Below are 19,202 nucleotides of genomic sequence, written 5' to 3'. Positions count from 1 at the left end.
TCCCACAAGCCGAGAGTCCATCTGCTGTGACATTCACCTGGGAGTAAATAAAATATATAAAATCCAACAACATCTTATTCTTTAATAAAAAAAAATGATTCAAAACATTATTTGATGTTAAAATTTTTTCAAATAACTTTACGAAATAAAATTTTCAGTCATATGCCAAAACTTTTTGGATCCAAAATCCACAACCCTAACACCAACATCGGATTCAGAGTTTACAAGATTGGACACATACTTTTTTCTTCTCACAATAACACCAACAAAATGAAGAGAGAAAAACGTCTTCTTTGAAAAAGGTGTATAGCACTGAATGTCTCAGAAAAAAAAAAGAAAGAATTTTTTAAAAATCATTTTATTCAATTTAATTAAAAAATTATAACATTTTATTCAATTTAATAAAAAAAAATAATATAAGACTTGGTTTCCTAAAATTGTTCCAAAATAAAAAAAAAATACACAACTTTATAAACAAATAAACAAAAAAGTTGTTTAACAAGTCATATTTAATCAATAATATTTTACTAATAAAAATATTTAATCAATAATATAAACAAATAAACAAAAAAAAACAAATAAACAATAAACAAATAAACAAAAAAGTTGTTTAACAAGTCATATTTAATCAATAATATTTTACTAATAAAAATATTTAATCAATAATATAAACAAATAAACAAAAAAAAAACAAATAAACAATAAACAAATAAACAAAAAAGTTGTTTAACAAGTCATATTTAATCAATAATATTTTACTAATAAAAATATTTAATCAATAATATAAACAAATAAACAAAAAAAAACAAATAAACAATAAACAAATAAACAAAAAAGTTGTTTACCAAGTCATATTTAATCAATAATATTTTACTAATAAAAATATTTAATCAATAATATTTTACTAATAAAATTTACTAATAAAATTCTTTGGTTAAAGTCAGTTAACATACTTCCTAACTAACCGGTGTAATACTACTGGAAGCAGTGACAAGAAAAATGAGTTCATTCATTTTTTCTTTCACGTTTATATGTCCCCTGTACAATGTACCCTTTTTTATCATATTTTTGCTTACTGGTTTGCTTCCGGTAGCAGCCACGCTGGAAGTTAGGAAGTATGTTAGCTGACTATAACCAGTATTCTTATTTTTTTAATCTATTAATTTTTTAGAGGGAATGGGGGGGGGTGAAATGAAATTAACGATAACCATGGAAATGGATAACAGATGAAAAGTTTCTATTTTATGATCAACTTTATAGGACACATCAAGTGTGGATGAGTACATCACATGGTTCAATGATGACATTCGAAGGTACTGTGGCATTATTTCGATCGAAGGCAAGATAAGGAAATGGTGGCTCATAAAGTTTGGACATGCGCTTATGGCTGACAAAAGCATCGTCATGAAATTTGCTTTCAAATTTTTTTTTGTTTTTAATCTCATTGTAATGCAGCTTCCTATTCGAGTATTTTTTTTTTTAATGCAAACTTGTGAAACTCTCCTTCTGCTGACTAATTTCAATACGTCAATAGGCATCTTCTCTCTTGTCATAGTTATTTTTTTTTTCTTTTGTTATATATTATAGAAATCTCACCTGTCTGTTTAAATGTTTGTATGTATGTATGTATGTATGTATGTCCAAGTTTGGATTCTGGCTTGAGGTAATTGCTTGTCTAGCCGCACTGATGAGCAATGATACAGCGAAACAGTACTGTATGTGGATGACTATATATAATACTAGCAAAAGTACCCGTCGTTGACTGGGTTCAAAAACAGCCTACAGAAAATGGACTCTGATTTATGAAAGCATGATAGGTTATGAAAAGGAAGGGTTGTAAAGAGATAGCTTCGAATTTGGGGGTAGCAAAACCAAAACAAAATATGATGAAAGTAAAAATAAAATAGATAAACCCCCATAATTTATTATACCATACCTGTTCAAACTGAAATACTTATCACAATATTCTGTGGATCTATATTAAAAAAATCTTGTTAAACTTTGTGACATATTTTCATTCTATGGAGGTCAGGTGCGAACGAACACCCCATAATTTTATTATACCATATTTCCTCAAACTGAAACATAATTATCAAAGTATACTTACGCAGATAGATATGAAAAGTCTTTATTAAAGTTTGTGCCTATTTCCATTCTATGGAGGCCAGGTGCAAACGCAGACCCCACAATTTTATTATACCATCCCTATTTAAGTTAAAACATACTTATCAAAGTATTATTATGTACATCTATATCAAAAACACTTGCAAACGTGTCTTTTTAATTTTTAAATTTTTTATTTCCATACTTTGTGGACCAGGCGTGAATGCAGACCCCACAATTTTAATGAGTCATCTTTATGCCAGATCAAACATACTCATTCCCGTGTCTCGATACATCTTCTATCATTATATGTGATCAGTTTTCTATAATAGTCAAACATATAGGAGCCTATTTGTGACCAGACACACACACAAACGTTCAGCTTTATATATATATATATATATATATATATATATATATATATATATATCAGTTCTACTGTAATTCACAAAGAGATTAATATTTTAACAGTTTTATTTTAACAGTTTATTTTAACAGTTTTATTTTCTCATCGTTTTTTGACAAAGAATAAAAAATATATCACCTTCAGTTTTACTGGTACGTTTTCCATAAATATTTTATTTATTAGATGTGAAGAAATTCATTATTTTAGCCAAGAAACAGATTATACATGTATATGTATAATCCATTTCTATAAAATAGTTTACTTATTTAGATTTCATTTTTCTTATATATATATATATATATATATATATATATATATATATATATATATATATATATATATGAGAAAAATAAAGTCTAATATAAAACTGAGAACTATAATGGAATAATAATCTACACTCTAGACATATATAAAACAGTGTAAATATATGTAAACCATTATATATCCAGAAATATTGCAAGTATAAAATAAGCTCAATTGTAGAAACTTTTAGATCAACCAGAGCTATTTTGTTATAGTTTCGAAATAAACAAATTTATGACATAATCATTTACAATATTCGTTTCAAGAATTCAACATCATCAAGTGTTGTTGAATTCTATCAACAGCCTATTCGTGACCAGACACACACACAGACGTTCAGCTTTATATATATATATATATATATATATATATATATATATATATATATATATATATATGATTAGTTTTTTTGGAAAAAGAATTCCAGCAGAGTGCTCAATTAAAAGGAAAATCCAATTTGTAAGAGCGTACTTAAAATACGTTCATTAGAACATCATAAATTTGTTTATTTCGAAACTACATACTGTGTAATTATATACATAATTGTGTATATAGCTAAAAACATTGGCACTTATGTATTATTCGGATGGATTCACTTTTTTTGGTTTTCAATTGGACATGGGAAGAGTGCATAGCAGGGGGAGACAAATGCAATTTCAAGGCCAAATCGAAAATAAATGTGTGTTGTTTTATTGTTATTTTTATTACAAAAAAGGTTTTGACTTTATCAGGAAAATTTAAAATTTGGAAAGAAAAAATAGTTTTCTCAAAATGTACACATTTTACTGATGCAAGATCATGTTTTATTAAAAATGTTGCTCCAAGAACTGTGTTACAAAAACTTTTATGTTCATATTTTATTAAAAATGTTTTTAATAAAATCTATTTTGTTAAAAAAAACACTAGTTTGTTCTAAGTTTCTTGTATTTATTTAAAAAAAAAACTTTCTAAAAAAAAAAATATAAATAAATCTAATATATAAAAGGCTATATATCTGTCCATCTCCATATTTTCAAACTTTATCTCCTCTGAAACTAAAAGTCACAAAGCAGCGCTAGGGACCTCAAATGATTGGATTTTTTATGGACCCTTCTTTTATGGATCTTTAGCTGGTTAGAATAGATTTTAAGGGTACAAAAAAAGGGTCAAAATTGAAAAAATTGTTATAATCTTAGTTTATTTTTAATTGGTTTATATGTGTGTTATGTTGGTACAGTGGTAACGTCACCAGCTTTGAATGCTACAGTTTTGCTTTTGGTTTCGATTCTAGCTGATGGCAACCAAATACTTTTTTTTTTTACTTTTGAAATCACGACTTTTTAATAATATATCCGAAATCTGGACAAATTAAAATATCATATTTAAGCGTATTTTACGACCGGACAAAGCCCCCCCCTCCCCGCTAGTAAATAAATAAAATGCGCTGAAGTTGGGGTTAATGCTGAAAGTATGCTGAAATTTATGGAATGCACAAGACTGAGGTGAGGATAATATTTGCATTGAATTAAATAAAACAATAACAAACAAAGTTCTTGCAAAACTCATTGTGTTTGCAGCTTTTGAAGTCCAACTAGAACAACAGAAAGTTCTTTTACGTCCAAGAACAGACGACTCTTAGAATGTTTCATGGCAAGTGCCCGTCTGAGCTCCAATCTATGGTCCCCCCTCGTCAAACATTCACGAAAAACACCGCTTGGCTAAAAACACTATCAATAATTTCCCACACCCTTTATCTGTGCCTAAACCTAAACGTAGATTCCATGAACAAAACGTCTTTCTTAGAACTGCACACCTGTGAAACTCTCTTCGGTTTAACTGCTTTCCGACCGACTACAACATGGCCGTCTTCAAGTCCAATGTAAACAAGTTCTTGATCAGCCGTTCCCCTTAAGTAATCCAATTTTGCCAAATTTACACTTCTAACGATTACTATGATATTGTCCTTTTCACCATTGTACACTCTTTAACTTTTATCCTCGAGTGGCCTCTGGGCCTTGATAAATGGTGATTCTTTTGTTAAAAAAAAAGGAAAGAAGAAGGTTCTTACTTGTTGACAGCTTGGCATCCCATTCAAAAAAAAAAAAAAAAAAATGGAAGAACAGGGGTTTTCACATTCAGCACGACAAAGAGAGTGTCCACTGATTGGTCACGGAGAAACGCCTTGGCTAATCAAACAAGGCCTTTTTTTTTATTTTAGAATAGGAGGAGTAGGCAAGAACAGAATTATTTATTGGAGAAAGAAAAGTAACCGCTTTTTTTCTTATAAAAAAAAACAAAACAAAACATGCATTAATAAACAACACACGTTTATTTTCGGTTCGATCCTGACATTGCATTTGTCTCCCCCTGCTGTGCACTCTCTAGATGTCCAAACTGAAAAAAAAAAAAAAAAAAAAAAAAAAACTGAATCTGTTCGAGTAGTGCAGTAGTGCACCATTGCCAATAATGAATTTCTTCATATTTAAAAAAAAAAAAAGTAAAAAATCTGGGTTTGTATTACTGTACACATAGATTCGAAAAAGTTGTCAATATATAACAAATAAATGTTATCAAAGGCAAGATAAGTTACTTTTCTACCAAATTGGATATATTTTTCGTGTTTTTATTCAATGTAACATGTTTATTCAGCTCGAAAACCATACAGTGTTTACCGATGTATTGGAACATTCAAGATGGCGTCTGATTCTCTCTTTAACATGGTAAGTGTGGGAAAAGATATTATAAATAAAAAACCGGATAAAATACTGTTAAAAACTCGCTCAATATATGTTACCGTGACATAGGTTGACATATATTCGGCGGGTTTTTAATAGTATTTTGTATAGTTTTTTTATTCATAACACCTTTTTCCAAACTTACGGTGTTAAAGAGGGTGTGAGACGCCATCTTGAATTTTCGAATAAATCGGTAAACACTGTATGTTTTTCGAGCTGAATAAACATGTTACATTGAATAAAAACAAAAAAAATATATCCAGTTTGGTAAAAAAGTAACTTATCTTGCCTTTGATAATATTTATGTGTTATATATTTGTTTTTTGACAACCTTTTCGAATCTATGTGTACAGTAATACAAACCCAAAAATCTTTATGAAAAATGTAAAAGTAAGTAAATAATAGGTGCTAGTATATATTTTTTAATATTGCAGACAGTCTTGTTTTTTATGTTTAAAAAAAAAAATGCAATTTTTGGGGTTTGTTTTACAATTCACAGAGATTCGAAACAATGGTGAAAAAAATAAATAAATGTTATCAATTAGTCTTCTACCTATCTGGAAAAATTTTTAGTGGTTTGATTCACTTTAAAACGTTTAATCTGTTTGAAAAACAAAGTATCCAGCGTTTACGCGAGAGTAAGAAAAATGGCCGCCCCTTTGGCTCATGCAATTCAAAATTTTGAAAATAACTTAAAACTAAAAACTTCAAACTCAATATATGTTACGGTGACATATATGAGTGTGTTTCTAACAGTATTATGTATATTTTTTCTAATTTGCAGTCATTTTCAAAACTTTGAATTTTATGAGCCAAGAGCACGACCATTTTTCTTGCTCTCACGTAAATGCTAGACAAAGTTTTTTGAACCGATTAAACATTTTAAACGGAGTCAAACCACTAAAAAAATTCCAGATAGGTAGAAGAGTAACCTATCTTGCCTTTGATAATATTTATTTGTTATATATTTGTTTTCCTTTTTTTTTTTACCACTTTTTCAAATCTCTGTGGATTGTAAAACAAATCCAATTTTTTTATAGAAAAAATTTGAATAAATCGTTAACATTTATGAATGCCTGAGATTTTCAATTATAAAAATAGGTTAAATTTAAGGCAGAGTTGTCTCCCTCTGAACCGGATGGAATTCTAAGAAAACAGAGTAACTTCCCTTTAAAACAATTGAATCATCACGTGACGTCAGTCATTCTCATTTTAATGATGAGCGCAAATTTAGAAAAACTGGACAATAATATCACCGGGCATCTTAACAATTCCAATCACCATCCGAAAATATCCATATGAATAAAGTGTTGCTTAAGGTTCGTTCTTTTTTTCTAGAATATTATTTTTTCTCTTCATCCCAACGTACCCACATTTTGTGGGGGATTTATATCAAATACATTCACTGGAAATTTGATAAAGCTGAAGAAAAGCATGTTGGTATTTTACTCGTAAAGGCAGGATAGGTAGGTTTATCGCCTGGGGTACTCTTATTGATGAATGCTAACAAGACTGCTCAGGCATTTTTTTGAAGGCCAGAGTGCTTTTTTTCTAGGGTACTGGCTCTTCAATCCCACTTTTCGACCCTTGTGTCACATCATTTTGCCGTGGGAGGGAGACGAATATTGGAATCTGGAAAAAAGTCAGAACTGTTTGGGGTATCAGACTCACAAAAATTTAGCTTAGTTTTCTGATTAAAAAAAAACTAAATTTTTTTTTTTCGTACTTAATTTTCAATTAATTTTAACTAATGATAAAACGATAAATATTTGATACGTTTTCATTTTATCGTTGGTACCATCAATTGGACGTTAAGTATGAAAATAACGAATGAGCAGAGATTGAAGTTGCATCAGCTTGTCTTCGGAAAAGAGATTGCAAGTAAAAAAGGCCATCACGCACTAGATTTCGAAACCGGGCCGCTGCAAGAAAGGTAGGCTCTCTCTACCGTGCTAGAAAACTACTAACACCCGAAAGTATCCTGTACCTCTATAAGGCCACCATTCGCCCATGTATGGAGTATTGCTGCCACATCTGGGCTGGTGCATCTGCTACTAGTCTCTCACTCATAGACAAGGTTCAAAAGAGTCGCAAACCTGATAGGCCCTGAACTGGCATCTAAGCTTCAGCCTCTGTCCCATCGACGAAATGTTGCATCCCTCTGCCTTTTCTACAAGTATTTTAGTGGTGAATGCTCTGACGAACTGCAATCACTTGTGCCCCCACGACGCGAGCACCCTCGACAAACCCGACAGGCTACTAGATCCCACCCCCACACTGTAGAGGTCCCTAGATGTAAAAGATCTTTTTACTCCAATAGTTTCTTCCCCAGAACCGCAAGACTCTGGAATTCCATTCCAGGTCCCTGCTTCCCCAACAGTACTGACGTGCAGAAGTTCAAGTGTAACGTGAACCGACACCTTGCTGCCCAAATCCCTACATAGTACCCCAGTAGTTGTTGCCCCTGATAGTAGCCCCCTACACCAAAGTGGCAATTTGCCTTGTTTGGGGTGAAAATGTAATAAAAAAAAAATTTAAAAAAAAAAAAAAAAACGGTTTTGAACTACATCAAGGCAGGATAGGGTGTTCTGAGCAGCTCCTCCTCAGATGTGGCAACACTATTCTATTTTAGGGCGTACTTGGCTCTTATACAGATAGAGGACTTCATCGGCAGTGAGTTACCTATCGGAGCAATAGAATGATTCAGCCATTTTTCCAGCAATCTTGTATGTGTTCCATTTCAGATCAGGAGTGAAGCTCAGTCCCAGAAGCTTGTCAAAACATAGAGCTTCCTCAAGATGAGAGCCATTCATCTCAGTTGGGGCCAGATGGAGGTCAGAGCGATTATGATGAAAAGAGAGAAGCTTGGTTTTCGATGCATTAAAATTAACCAGCCACCCTTTTCCACATTACACCACGTGCTCAAGGTCAGAAAAAAGAGTATCAGAAAGATCTTGGTCATTGTTGGTCTTTAAAGTGTTGCTATAGATTGTGGTGTCGTTTGCATAAATGTTTATGAATGATCTTAGGATGTGATTTGAAGAATCACTGATTCTCTCTCTATCTCTACTTTCTCTTTTTAGGACGTATCATATATTAAGCAGCCATTATTTCCTTGAGCTGCTTTTGACATTGCTAAGTGGAGACTCAATAAAAAAGAAAGCAAACGGGACGGATGGTGGTGAGTGGGGGCGGGGAATAAGCAAAATACAAATGAAGTAAAAAGACTCCCGGGCAACACCTGGTTCATCCAGTTAGTAATTACTATCACCCAAGTATCAGCTATCAACCATGTAACTTAACAACAATTACCCATTTATTTGTCTCCTCACGAGGGCAGAGTTAAACGTAGGGTCGGTTTTTAATGTGGAAAAGATCCAGCTTCCCAAAATTGGGGCATTTTAGATTGAAATAAAAATCTTAAAAGACTGCCTCAGTCTAGAAGGATTTCTTATTCATTTAAAAGCTGATGTGTAGCATCAGAACAGTTACTACCCTTTTGCTCCTCACCTTGTCCCTATTTACTTGCATCCCCACTGTTGTATAGCGAAGGTTGAGCTCAGAGGAGGCTACCCTAAAAGGACAGGGAGTCTAAAAGTCGAGAAATCGTCTGACTTTCGCGAGGTAAAGCAGTTACTTCTTTTGACCTGCTGAAGACTGACACGAACAGACAGCAACGTTGTTGTTCTGAACAGTCCTGGCGGGAGGGTGGTGGTGGTGGTGGTGGTGGTGGTGGTGGCAAACAGGTAGTTGAAAGTCGGTCTTTCTTTTATGTTATCAGCCCCCCCCCCCTCCAATTCTCTTTCTCTTGTACACATGCATTTCACTTTTTGCCCCACCCCACCCCGACAAAAGTAGGGTTAACCTATAAATTCACCCTTGTCCGTTCATCTGTTCGCACTTTTCTCAATAACTATGCCTTGGAATATTTTGAAATTTTGCACAAACATTAAACATTATGTGAGTAAAAAAAGTAACAGAACGGATTTTCCAGGAAAACTCCGGTTACCCTCTCGGGCTGCCTGTCAGGTCAAAAATGCCTAAAATTGACACTTTTGTGCTTATTTAAAAAAAAAATGATGGATTGGATTTTTATAAAACTTTCTGAAAAGTTGTAACTAACTGATTTCTATATAATTTTGTTTGTCTATACTTCGCGATAACTCTTGGGTGTGCCTCGGGGGCTCTTTTAGGGCTAATAAAAACACTCTATTTTGAGGTTAAGATTGCTACAGATTTTTCTCATTTGCATCAGTTCAAACTACGAGACACAGAAAAAAAAAAAAAAAAAAAGAGCGGGCGCCTTAAATGGAACGGTGAGCCTAAATGCAGGAGTTGAGAATCATGGGACTTCCGCCCAGAAAATCAGTTTGGTCTTTCAGCTGCTGGACATTGACAAGACCGAACGAGGATGTGGCAGTCTCTCTGTCAGTGCAGACGATGACGGTCAGAACAGGCGGCTAAAATCAGCCTGCATAAATATGTAATTGATATCTCTCCCTTCAATTCTAAACCTCCCTCTCTCTCTCTCTTTCTCTTTCTTTCCCTCTCACCCCTCCTTCTCTCTTTCTCTCGCCTTCTTTCTTTCTCATACACATGTATTTCAGTCTTCTGTCTTTGTTCTGTTAAAATAAAACTTTAAAAACAAACCAGTATCCACAAGGTTTTCTACCGACAGCCAAGTTTAACAATGTGAGCATTAATGGCACCCTGAAGATGTACAGGTGTATAATGCTAATATTATACTGCATTGTATTATACTGCATTGTATTTATACTACATTGTATTTATACTGCATTATATTATACTGCATTGTATTATACTTCATTGTATTATACTGCATTATATTATACTGCATTGTATTATACTACATTATATTATACTGCATTGTATTATACTGCATTATATTATACTGCATTGTATTTATACTGCATTATATTATACTGCATCCATGAGGGCAGAGTTAGACACAATGTTTCCTTTTAACGTTAAGAAAATCCAATTCTCCTAAAAAGGGTCACACTGAACTGGAAAAAAAATTAAGCTAGAAATATTTTTCTTTTACCGACCAAGAACAGAGAAATATCAGAACAACTACATCTTGAACCTAGCTAAATAGAACAACCAAAATTCCCAGACGTTTTACAATTCTGAAAAAAAGGCACATGGAGAAGGCAGGAGAGTGCATCGGCTGAATCATTGTAAAAAAAAAAAAAAATGGGACAAGGATAACAAAGTAGATGAATAACAACAACGTTGCCGCAACTTTAGATTTTTTTGAATAAAAATGATGATGATGATGAATGCTTGTTTTAGAAAAAAAACGCGTAAGGGAGGTAATTTTACAGAGTATGATTACATAATTACATTTGAGTGCTTCGATTCACAAAAAGTAAAATAAAAAGGTGTTAATATAACTTGTCGTTTTCTTCTGGCTCGTAGAATTAAAATGACACTTACATGGTACCAATGCTCCATCAGGTATTCGGTTAATAGAGAACAAAGTAATTTTTTTTCACCCCAAATCAGGCAAATAGTATGATATAATCACATTGACACACCGGTTCTAGCTGGATCACTGAGGTTAAGCAACGTTTAACCTGGTCAGTACTAAATGGTTGACCATTTAGGACTTGTAGGTGCTCTCTGCTTATCTCGGCATTGTTTCCAGTCATCCTGGACTTCTCCTTGCCACTGGACTCAAGCAGTGTCGATCCCACTGCTAATGATTATTACGATATTGTCTCATTGACTACTGTACGCTCATTCAGCCTTATCCTCAAGTGGCCCCCGAGCCTTGATAAGAGGTGACTCCTTTGTAAAAAAAAAAAAAAAAAGAAAAAAAAAAGTGATTTCATGTTTGGTTGGAGCGATTTCCATTACATCAATAAATATCATTTTGATTCGACATCACCAACACCTGAAACAAACATGTTAAAAAAAAAAAATGAAACCATGACTATCAAATAAGAATCGAGTAATGTCCAGATTCTTATCCTGCGTCTGGATTTTTAGATCTGATGGACGGTTGTGGCTTGATCCTGCAAGCCTTTGTTGAGCTTCTCCTGAAACTTGTAGATGACTTCTTCCTGCTCGAATGTTTCCACTGAACCTGGTCGCATCTCGCGGATTTGGTGCAGCGCGTTGATTGCTGTCAGGTTATGATACTTGATCAAATAACAAGCAATCATTGTCCCGGTGCGTCCCTTTCCATGAGCGCAGTGGATGGCTAAAGCCTGCAAAAGAATTTTTCAAAATAAACAAAGCGTATTCGCAATATGTGAGTATATCACAGAAATTAAAAGATATATATATATATATATATATATATATATATATAAGAGTAGGTAGTAGTTTGCTTGAAGCATTGTTGGTAACGAAATATATATATATATATTTTTTTTTTTAAGCCAAAAGCAATGCGGAGGAAGACCGGAAAAGATGAAGTAAAAAAGAAAAACAAACAGATGTAGACGAGTATGGTTGAGTAGAGGAGTGTCTAACCTTTATTTGAATGATAGTCAAATAAAGGTTAGACACTCCTCTACTCAACCATACTCGTCTACATCTGTTTGTTTTTCTTTTTTATTTTATCTTTTCCGGTCTTCCTCCACATTGCTTTTGGCTTTAAAAATATATATATATATATATATATATATATATATATATATATATATACATATATATATATATATATATATATATATATATATAAAATGGAAGAAATATTTTTTTTCTTCTTTACCTGCACTTTGCACTTGAAGCGTTGTGTGTTAGTTGAAAATGGAAAATAATTACGTATATAAATGGATACGTTTTTTAAAACAATGCATTTTTTTTATATAAACAAATTTATTTGCTTATATCAAATATATTTCGATGCTAAGCATCCTTATTGATGAAGAGTCTTTTTTTGTTTTTTTCTTGACCGCATAGTGGAATTCTGCATGCGAGAGTGTTATTATCAGTCCGAGGTCCTGGTAACGGCTCGATATTTAAAAATAAAAAAATAAAAAACAGTCATTCTTTCATTATTTCAATGTTGCACAGCTAGCACATAACCCCTGCTGATGACTGTTTTTTATTTTTAAATATCGAGCCATTGCCAGGACCCTTGGACTGACAATAACACTCTCGCACATAGAATTCCACTATGTGATAAAGAAAAAGAAAAAAAACAGACTCTTCATCAGTAAGGATATTTAGCATCGAAATATATTTGATGTAAGCAAATAAATTTGTTTATATATACAAAAAAAAATGAAAATATGTTGTCTTTAGCCTTAAAAACGTATCCATATATATATATATATATATATATATATATATATATATATATATATATATATATATATATATATTAGCAAAAGTACCCGTCGTTGACTGGGTCCAAAAACAGCTTACAGAAAATGGACTCTGATTTATGAAAGTATGATAGGTTATGAAAAGGGAGGGTTGTAAAGAGATAGCTTCGAATTTGGGGGTATCAAAACCAAAGAAAAATATGATGAAAGTAAAAATAAAATAGATAAACCCCATAATTTATTATACCATACCTGTTCACACTGAAACACTTATCACAATATTCTGTGGATCTATATTAAAAAACCTTGCTAAACTTTGTCACATATTTCCATTCTATGGAGGTCAGGTGCGAACGAACACCCCATAATTTTATTATACCATATTTCTTCAAACTGAAACATAATTATCAAAGTATACTTATGCAGATAGATATGAAAAGTCTTTATTAAAGTTTGTGCCTATTTCCATTCTATGGAGGCCAGGCGCGAACGCAGACCTCACAATTTTATTATACCATCCCTATTTAAGTTAAAACATACTTATCAAAGTATTATTATGTACATCTATATCAAAAACATTTGTAAATGTTTTTTTTTTTTCATTTTTAAATTTTTTATTTCCATACTTTGTGGACCAGGCGCGTATGCAGACGCCACAATTTTAATGAATCATCATTATGCCAGATCAAACATACCCATTCCTGTGTCTCGATACATCTTCTATCATTATATGTGATCAGTTTTCTATAATAGTCAACCATATAGGAGCCTATTCGTGACCACACACACACACACACACACACACACACACACACACACAGATGTTCAGCTTTATATTATATATATATATATATATATATATATATATATATATATATATATATATATATAGAGAGAGAGAGAGAGAGAGAGAGAGAGAGAGATGACAAAGATAAAAAAAAATAATAGCAACTTCTCTCCCAATTTTCGGATTCTGTAATGAGTTAAGGGCAGAATAAATTTAAAAATTGACATAATAATTACATGAACGATTCTGTACTACAAAACGGGTGCTTTTCTGAATTTTTGAGGTGGTTAGAGTACTTGGAAAAAATCAATTGTAAAAAGTGATATTCTCCTGAAGGTTGAAGGTTCAATCCTCAGTGTGGGCGACCGAAAAATGCAATTGCGAATTACTTAGGACCTCTATCCAATCATAGCTGACGGAACAAGAGCATGCTACCCCCATGAAGTAAATAAAAGGTTCCGCTCGAAATTCCGTCCAAATTCCCGAGTTCAACAGAAACATTCCTGAGTTCGACAACATACACCTGAAGAAAGTCAGAGGTTACATCAACCAAAACGTTAAAATTACACTCAAAATAGTGCAAACACAGGTGCTGTTAAGTATCGTGCATGTCAATTTATCTAAGGAAATAAACGGTAAGATGGTCAATATCTCGAAATTTGGAATATACTTTAGTCATTTATTTGTTATTTGCTCTGTAGTTACATTGAGCTTCATAAATTAAAGGACTGGTATAAATAAAAGGTGAAATATAATTGAATAAAAATATTTCCCTATCTGTATAAAAAGCCAAGTACGTCCAAGGATGGAATACTGCTGCCATATCTGGGCAGGAGCTGCTAAAAACAGCCTATCCTGCCTTAACAGAGTACAAAATAGACTTCGTGGCTTAGTGGGAGGATGCCCTTTTCTCTACCCTGCAACCTCTCTCCCACAGAAGAGACGTTGCGAGCCTATCCTTGTTTTATTGTTATTTCCATGGTAGAACTCCAATCTCTGGTCCCCCCTTGCTAATCTTTCACGAAAAACACCCGTCTAGCTGAATCCACTGTGAAAAATTTCCCCTACTCTATATCTGTGCCTAAATCAAAACGCGGATTCCATGAACAAAGCTTCTTTCTTAGAACTGCACGCCTGTGGAACTCTGTTCCGTCTGCCTGCTTCCCACCGGACTACAACTTGGATGCCTTCAAGTCCAATGTTAACAAATTCCTAATGAACCGCCCCCTTAAGTAAACACTTCATCAAATCTCCACACTAATGTAATGTACTTGCAATAACCCTTATCCCTGAGTGGCTTCTGGGCCTTGATAAGTGGTGATCACTGTGTAAAAAAAAAAAAATTATAAAAAAAAGCTACACTGAATATTCCGCGTTTCATCCACTCTAGGATTCTTCAGGCTTATGCGCATAAGCCTGACGAATCCTAGAGTGGATGAAACGCAGAATATTCAGTGTAGCTTAATTGCGATGTATATTTTATAAATTACTATATATATAAGTTATGAAAATATATATGGCAATTAAGCTACACAGAATATTCCGCGTTTCATTCTCGTGAGAATTCGTCAGGCTTATATTCTGTGAAAAACTAATTCCTAATGAACCGCCCTCTTAAGTAAACACTTCATTAAATCTCCACACTAATGTACTGTACTTGCAATAACCGTTATCCCTGAGTGGCTTCTGGGCCTTGATAAGTGATGCCCATTCACATACACTTTTTCATGATAAAGCTAGAACTCAGAATTAGATGGAATCAAGCAATTGCATCGACAATGGATAACACCAGACCCAAGTGGGTTTCAATGTACTGAATCTCATCAGTGACGTTATCTGACATAGGCATGAACCCAGGTCGTCGCACACATGAAGTGTACAGTACTGAAGACCTGGGTTCGCACATATGTTGGAGCATGTCACTGATATATAAACGATGGATGTTGTAATAAAAAAAAAAATCACTTTAAAATAAATTGAGATAAAAAAAAAAGAAAGAAAATGTAATTTGAATATCTTTTAAATCAACGCATTTCAGGTGAACACATTATTATGTGCTTACTTGTCATGTCAAAATTAGTAAAAATTCTAAAAGTTTGGGTAGCATTGAAACCACTACCTTCAGACAATTCTCACTCATCTCAATAATGAATTCCAATTAAATAGCTTTGAAAATAATATAAGAACAAACCCTAGGGGCCCCCTTTCACCAACAACAAACTCATCAGGAGTTAATCGTTGGTTTTTGAAAAATACAAGAGATGAATCAAATTAACACGTAAAAGTAAATACTCAGAAATATACGAGTAAAAGAAGGGGAAAAAGGGGGAGGAAGGAAGGCGAATAAGAATTCGTATGAAATATATAAAAACAATAATATAAAATAATATATATACAATAATATAAAATAACATATATATATATATATATATATATATATATATATATATATATATATATATATATATATAGCCAGTAAAGTTTAGTTTCCTAGAAGTACATCCAATGAAACAACATGTGTCTACCAAAATAGTGCTCAATGAGTGAACAGAGCAGGTATATTAATTTTATTTACACAAACATTAATGGCTACATATGTATATGTATATATATTATATATGGCTACATATGTATATGTATATATATTATATATATATATATATATATATATAAAATAAAAATTATAATTAAATTTACCAAAATGATCCAAGATGGTAAAATTAAAGTATATTATAAATATTAATGAATTAATATTTATAAAATTATCTCAGCCAGACGTAAAAGCTCGATAAAACCAAATAGGAAATAGAGCTTATAATATGAGCAAACATTTAATAAAATATGTTAAAAAACACTTTGAAATGAGTTAAAAACATATTTAATCTGAAAAGGAAACACTAGATAAGTGGATAGTCCTTAATCCGCGGAGTTTCGAAGAAATACTCTCCTTCTCATCAGAGGGTAGGAATTTGAGAAGGAGAGTATTTCTTCGAAACTCCGCGGATTAAGGACTATCTATTTATCTAGTGTTTCCTTTTCAGATTAAATATGTTTTTAACTCATTTCAAAGTGTTTTTTAACATATTTTATTAAATGTTTGCTCATATATATATATATATATATATATATATATATATATATTTATATAAAATGGGTTAATAAATTCCAACGAAAGAAAGATGTATAATTTCTGACGAGGACGCATCAGACCGTCTGAAACGTACGTAAACGATTTCAATGACTTAAAAACATTATTACAATGATCTAAACATAATTCTCAATGAAAAACCAAGACACGGAATAATAAAATAATGTTAAAAAATACACATTGTTGGTGACTACTCCCTTATTTAAATATATATATATATATATATATATATATATATACAATAATCTAAAATAAAATATATCAACAATTAAGATGGAAGGGGAGTATATAAAAGGAACTTTGTCTGTGTGTCTGTGAGTTCATTCCCTATAGACTCAAAAACAGCTGGTCGATTTTTATGAAATTTCACGCAATGGTACTTTATGTGCCTGACAGTGGTGTTAGATAGGTTCTGTGTTGGAATGTCTTCGATAGATATAGATAATCGAAATAATCCGATGAAAGAAGGAACAGGCGATTTTGCCCAAAGCTAACACCTTATACAGCCTAACATCACTAGTGTGTTTGAAAATTTTTATTGGCACACAAACTGAAAGGTCTGATATATAAAATCAACAGTAGGTTCTTGGTAATAAAACTTTTCAGACGCACTTGCAGTAATAAAATACAAACGCTATCTAAGAACACTGCCACGCATATAAAATGCCTTTGTGTGAAATTTCATAAAAATCGATCCAGCCGTTTTTGAGTCAATAGGGAACTCTCACACAAAGTTCCCTTTATATAACAGTGAACATAGTCTTTACAACTGAAAATTCCATCCATTTTATCGTTTATTTAAAACATTTTAGATACTTTGGGTTCCTATTTACGATGCCTTCCCACGGGACAGAGTTAGACACCAGGGTCGTTTTTTTAACGTGGAGAAAAGGAACAAAAATTAAAAATTGTCTCAGTCGTGAAGGACTTCTCCTCCACTGACAGAGAACAAGAAATTGAAGTGAGTGCAGCATCTGAAGAACAGATACTACACTTTGATCTCGACCCAAAGGCCAGGGTATTTATTTGCACCGAGCAAATTAGGCACAAGGCCGAGTTTTAATGTGAGGAGTGAAGGGGAAATAGGGACCAATTCCGCGGGGAGTAGGGGAGCTGGATAGTGACAATTGGTATGAAGGGTTGCCACTACATTGACCAAGGTCTTATAGGTGGGGTTGCCCCCACGTATGGTCTTTGTATTCATTTGCTTCCCCACTGAGCAAATTAGGCACAAGGCCGTTTTTTAATGTGGAGAGAGAGGGAGGGGGGAGGGAAAGGGGGATCCTGCTCCCGAGAGGTGGGAAATGGGAGCTGGATAGTAACTGTGGTCGTAGGGTGATCCCTACCTTGACCAAGTTCAGATATGTGGGGTTACCCCCACATATGGTCTTTGCTAGTCATAGCTAGTCTTTGCTTGCAGTATCTGTCGGAACAGATGGTATTTATTTGCTCCCCCACTGAGCAAATTAGGCACAAGGCCGTTTTTAATGTGAGGTAAAAACCAGCTCCCCTAAAAGGGGTCACTCTGGTTACCAAAAATAATAATTGTCCCAGTATAGAGGGTTTCCCCTCCATTGACTGGTACAAATTATCTTAAGTGCAGTATCTGTCGGAACAGATACTACACTTTGATCTCGGCTCAAAGGCCAGGTAACTTTGGGTTGACAGGCCGAGATTGTCTGAATGACGACGATAATAGAAAATCAGCACCTAGTCATGTTAGCAGGCATAAACAGTAAAAACATGAAATTCTTGTGTAATTTTGACTCGTTATCAGATGACATTCATAAAAATAAAAAAATGAAATTTAAAAAAAATGAAATTTAAAAAAAATGAAATTTAAAAAAAATGATATTTAAAAAATACATTTAAAAAAATTATGTTTAAAAAATGACATTAAAAAATTACATTTAAGAAAATGACATTTTAAAAACAAGAAAAAAAGATTTTTTTTAATAGAAAAATGATATTAAAAAAATGATATAAAAAAAATGACATTAAAAAATATATGTAAAAAAAATTACATTAAAAAATTACGTTTAAGAAAATGGCATTTTAAAAACAAGAAAAAAGATTTTTCGTTTTTCTTTCTGTTTATTTTGTTTTGTTTTGTTTTTAAGGAAAAATTTGCTGCCTCAATCGATGCTAATATACAAAAGATGCAGATAGATTTTTAAGCATGCAATGTACGCATATTCATTATATGAAATGTACGCATATTCACAATATGAAATGTACGCATTTTCCTTATATGAAATGTATGCATTTTCATTATATGAAATGTATGCATATTCACTATATGAAATGTAGCCCTTTTCAATATATGAAATGTACGCATTTTCACTGTATGAAATGTAAGCATATTCATTTAATGAAATGTACATATATTCATTATATGAAATGTATGCATTTTCACTATATGAAATGTAAACATATT

General features: G+C 32.7%; 2 protein-coding genes across 3 annotated transcripts in view; one reads left to right on the top strand and one right to left on the bottom strand.

Moving 5' to 3' along the window:
• Positions 1-6,703: 6,703 nt before the first annotated feature.
• The window catches only part of LOC145259076 (dimethyladenosine transferase 1, mitochondrial-like), a 248,508-nt gene continuing 236,009 nt past the window's right edge, over positions 6,704-19,202 (top strand). Inside the window, exon 1 of the mRNA XM_080116708.1 lies at positions 6,704-6,845. Coding sequence (XP_079972834.1) covers positions 6,825-6,845 — 21 coding nt within the window. The 5' untranslated portion in view covers positions 6,704-6,824. The remainder of the gene's footprint in view (positions 6,846-19,202) is intronic.
• The window catches only part of LOC145259077 (dual specificity protein phosphatase 23-like), a 152,417-nt gene continuing 143,069 nt past the window's right edge, over positions 9,855-19,202 (bottom strand). For both annotated transcript variants that reach the window (XM_080116710.1, XM_080116712.1), the window contains one exon: positions 9,855-11,762. In XM_080116710.1, coding sequence (XP_079972836.1) covers positions 11,538-11,762 — 225 coding nt within the window. In that variant the 3' untranslated portion in view covers positions 9,855-11,537. The remainder of the gene's footprint in view (positions 11,763-19,202) is intronic.

This window comes from Euprymna scolopes, chromosome 34, assembly GCF_053919585.1.
Source record: "Euprymna scolopes isolate OS-2025 chromosome 34, ASM5391958v1, whole genome shotgun sequence".
Classification (NCBI taxonomy): Eukaryota; Metazoa; Mollusca; class Cephalopoda; order Sepiida; family Sepiolidae; genus Euprymna; species Euprymna scolopes.
This window is presented reverse-complemented; position numbering and strand designations above follow the sequence as displayed.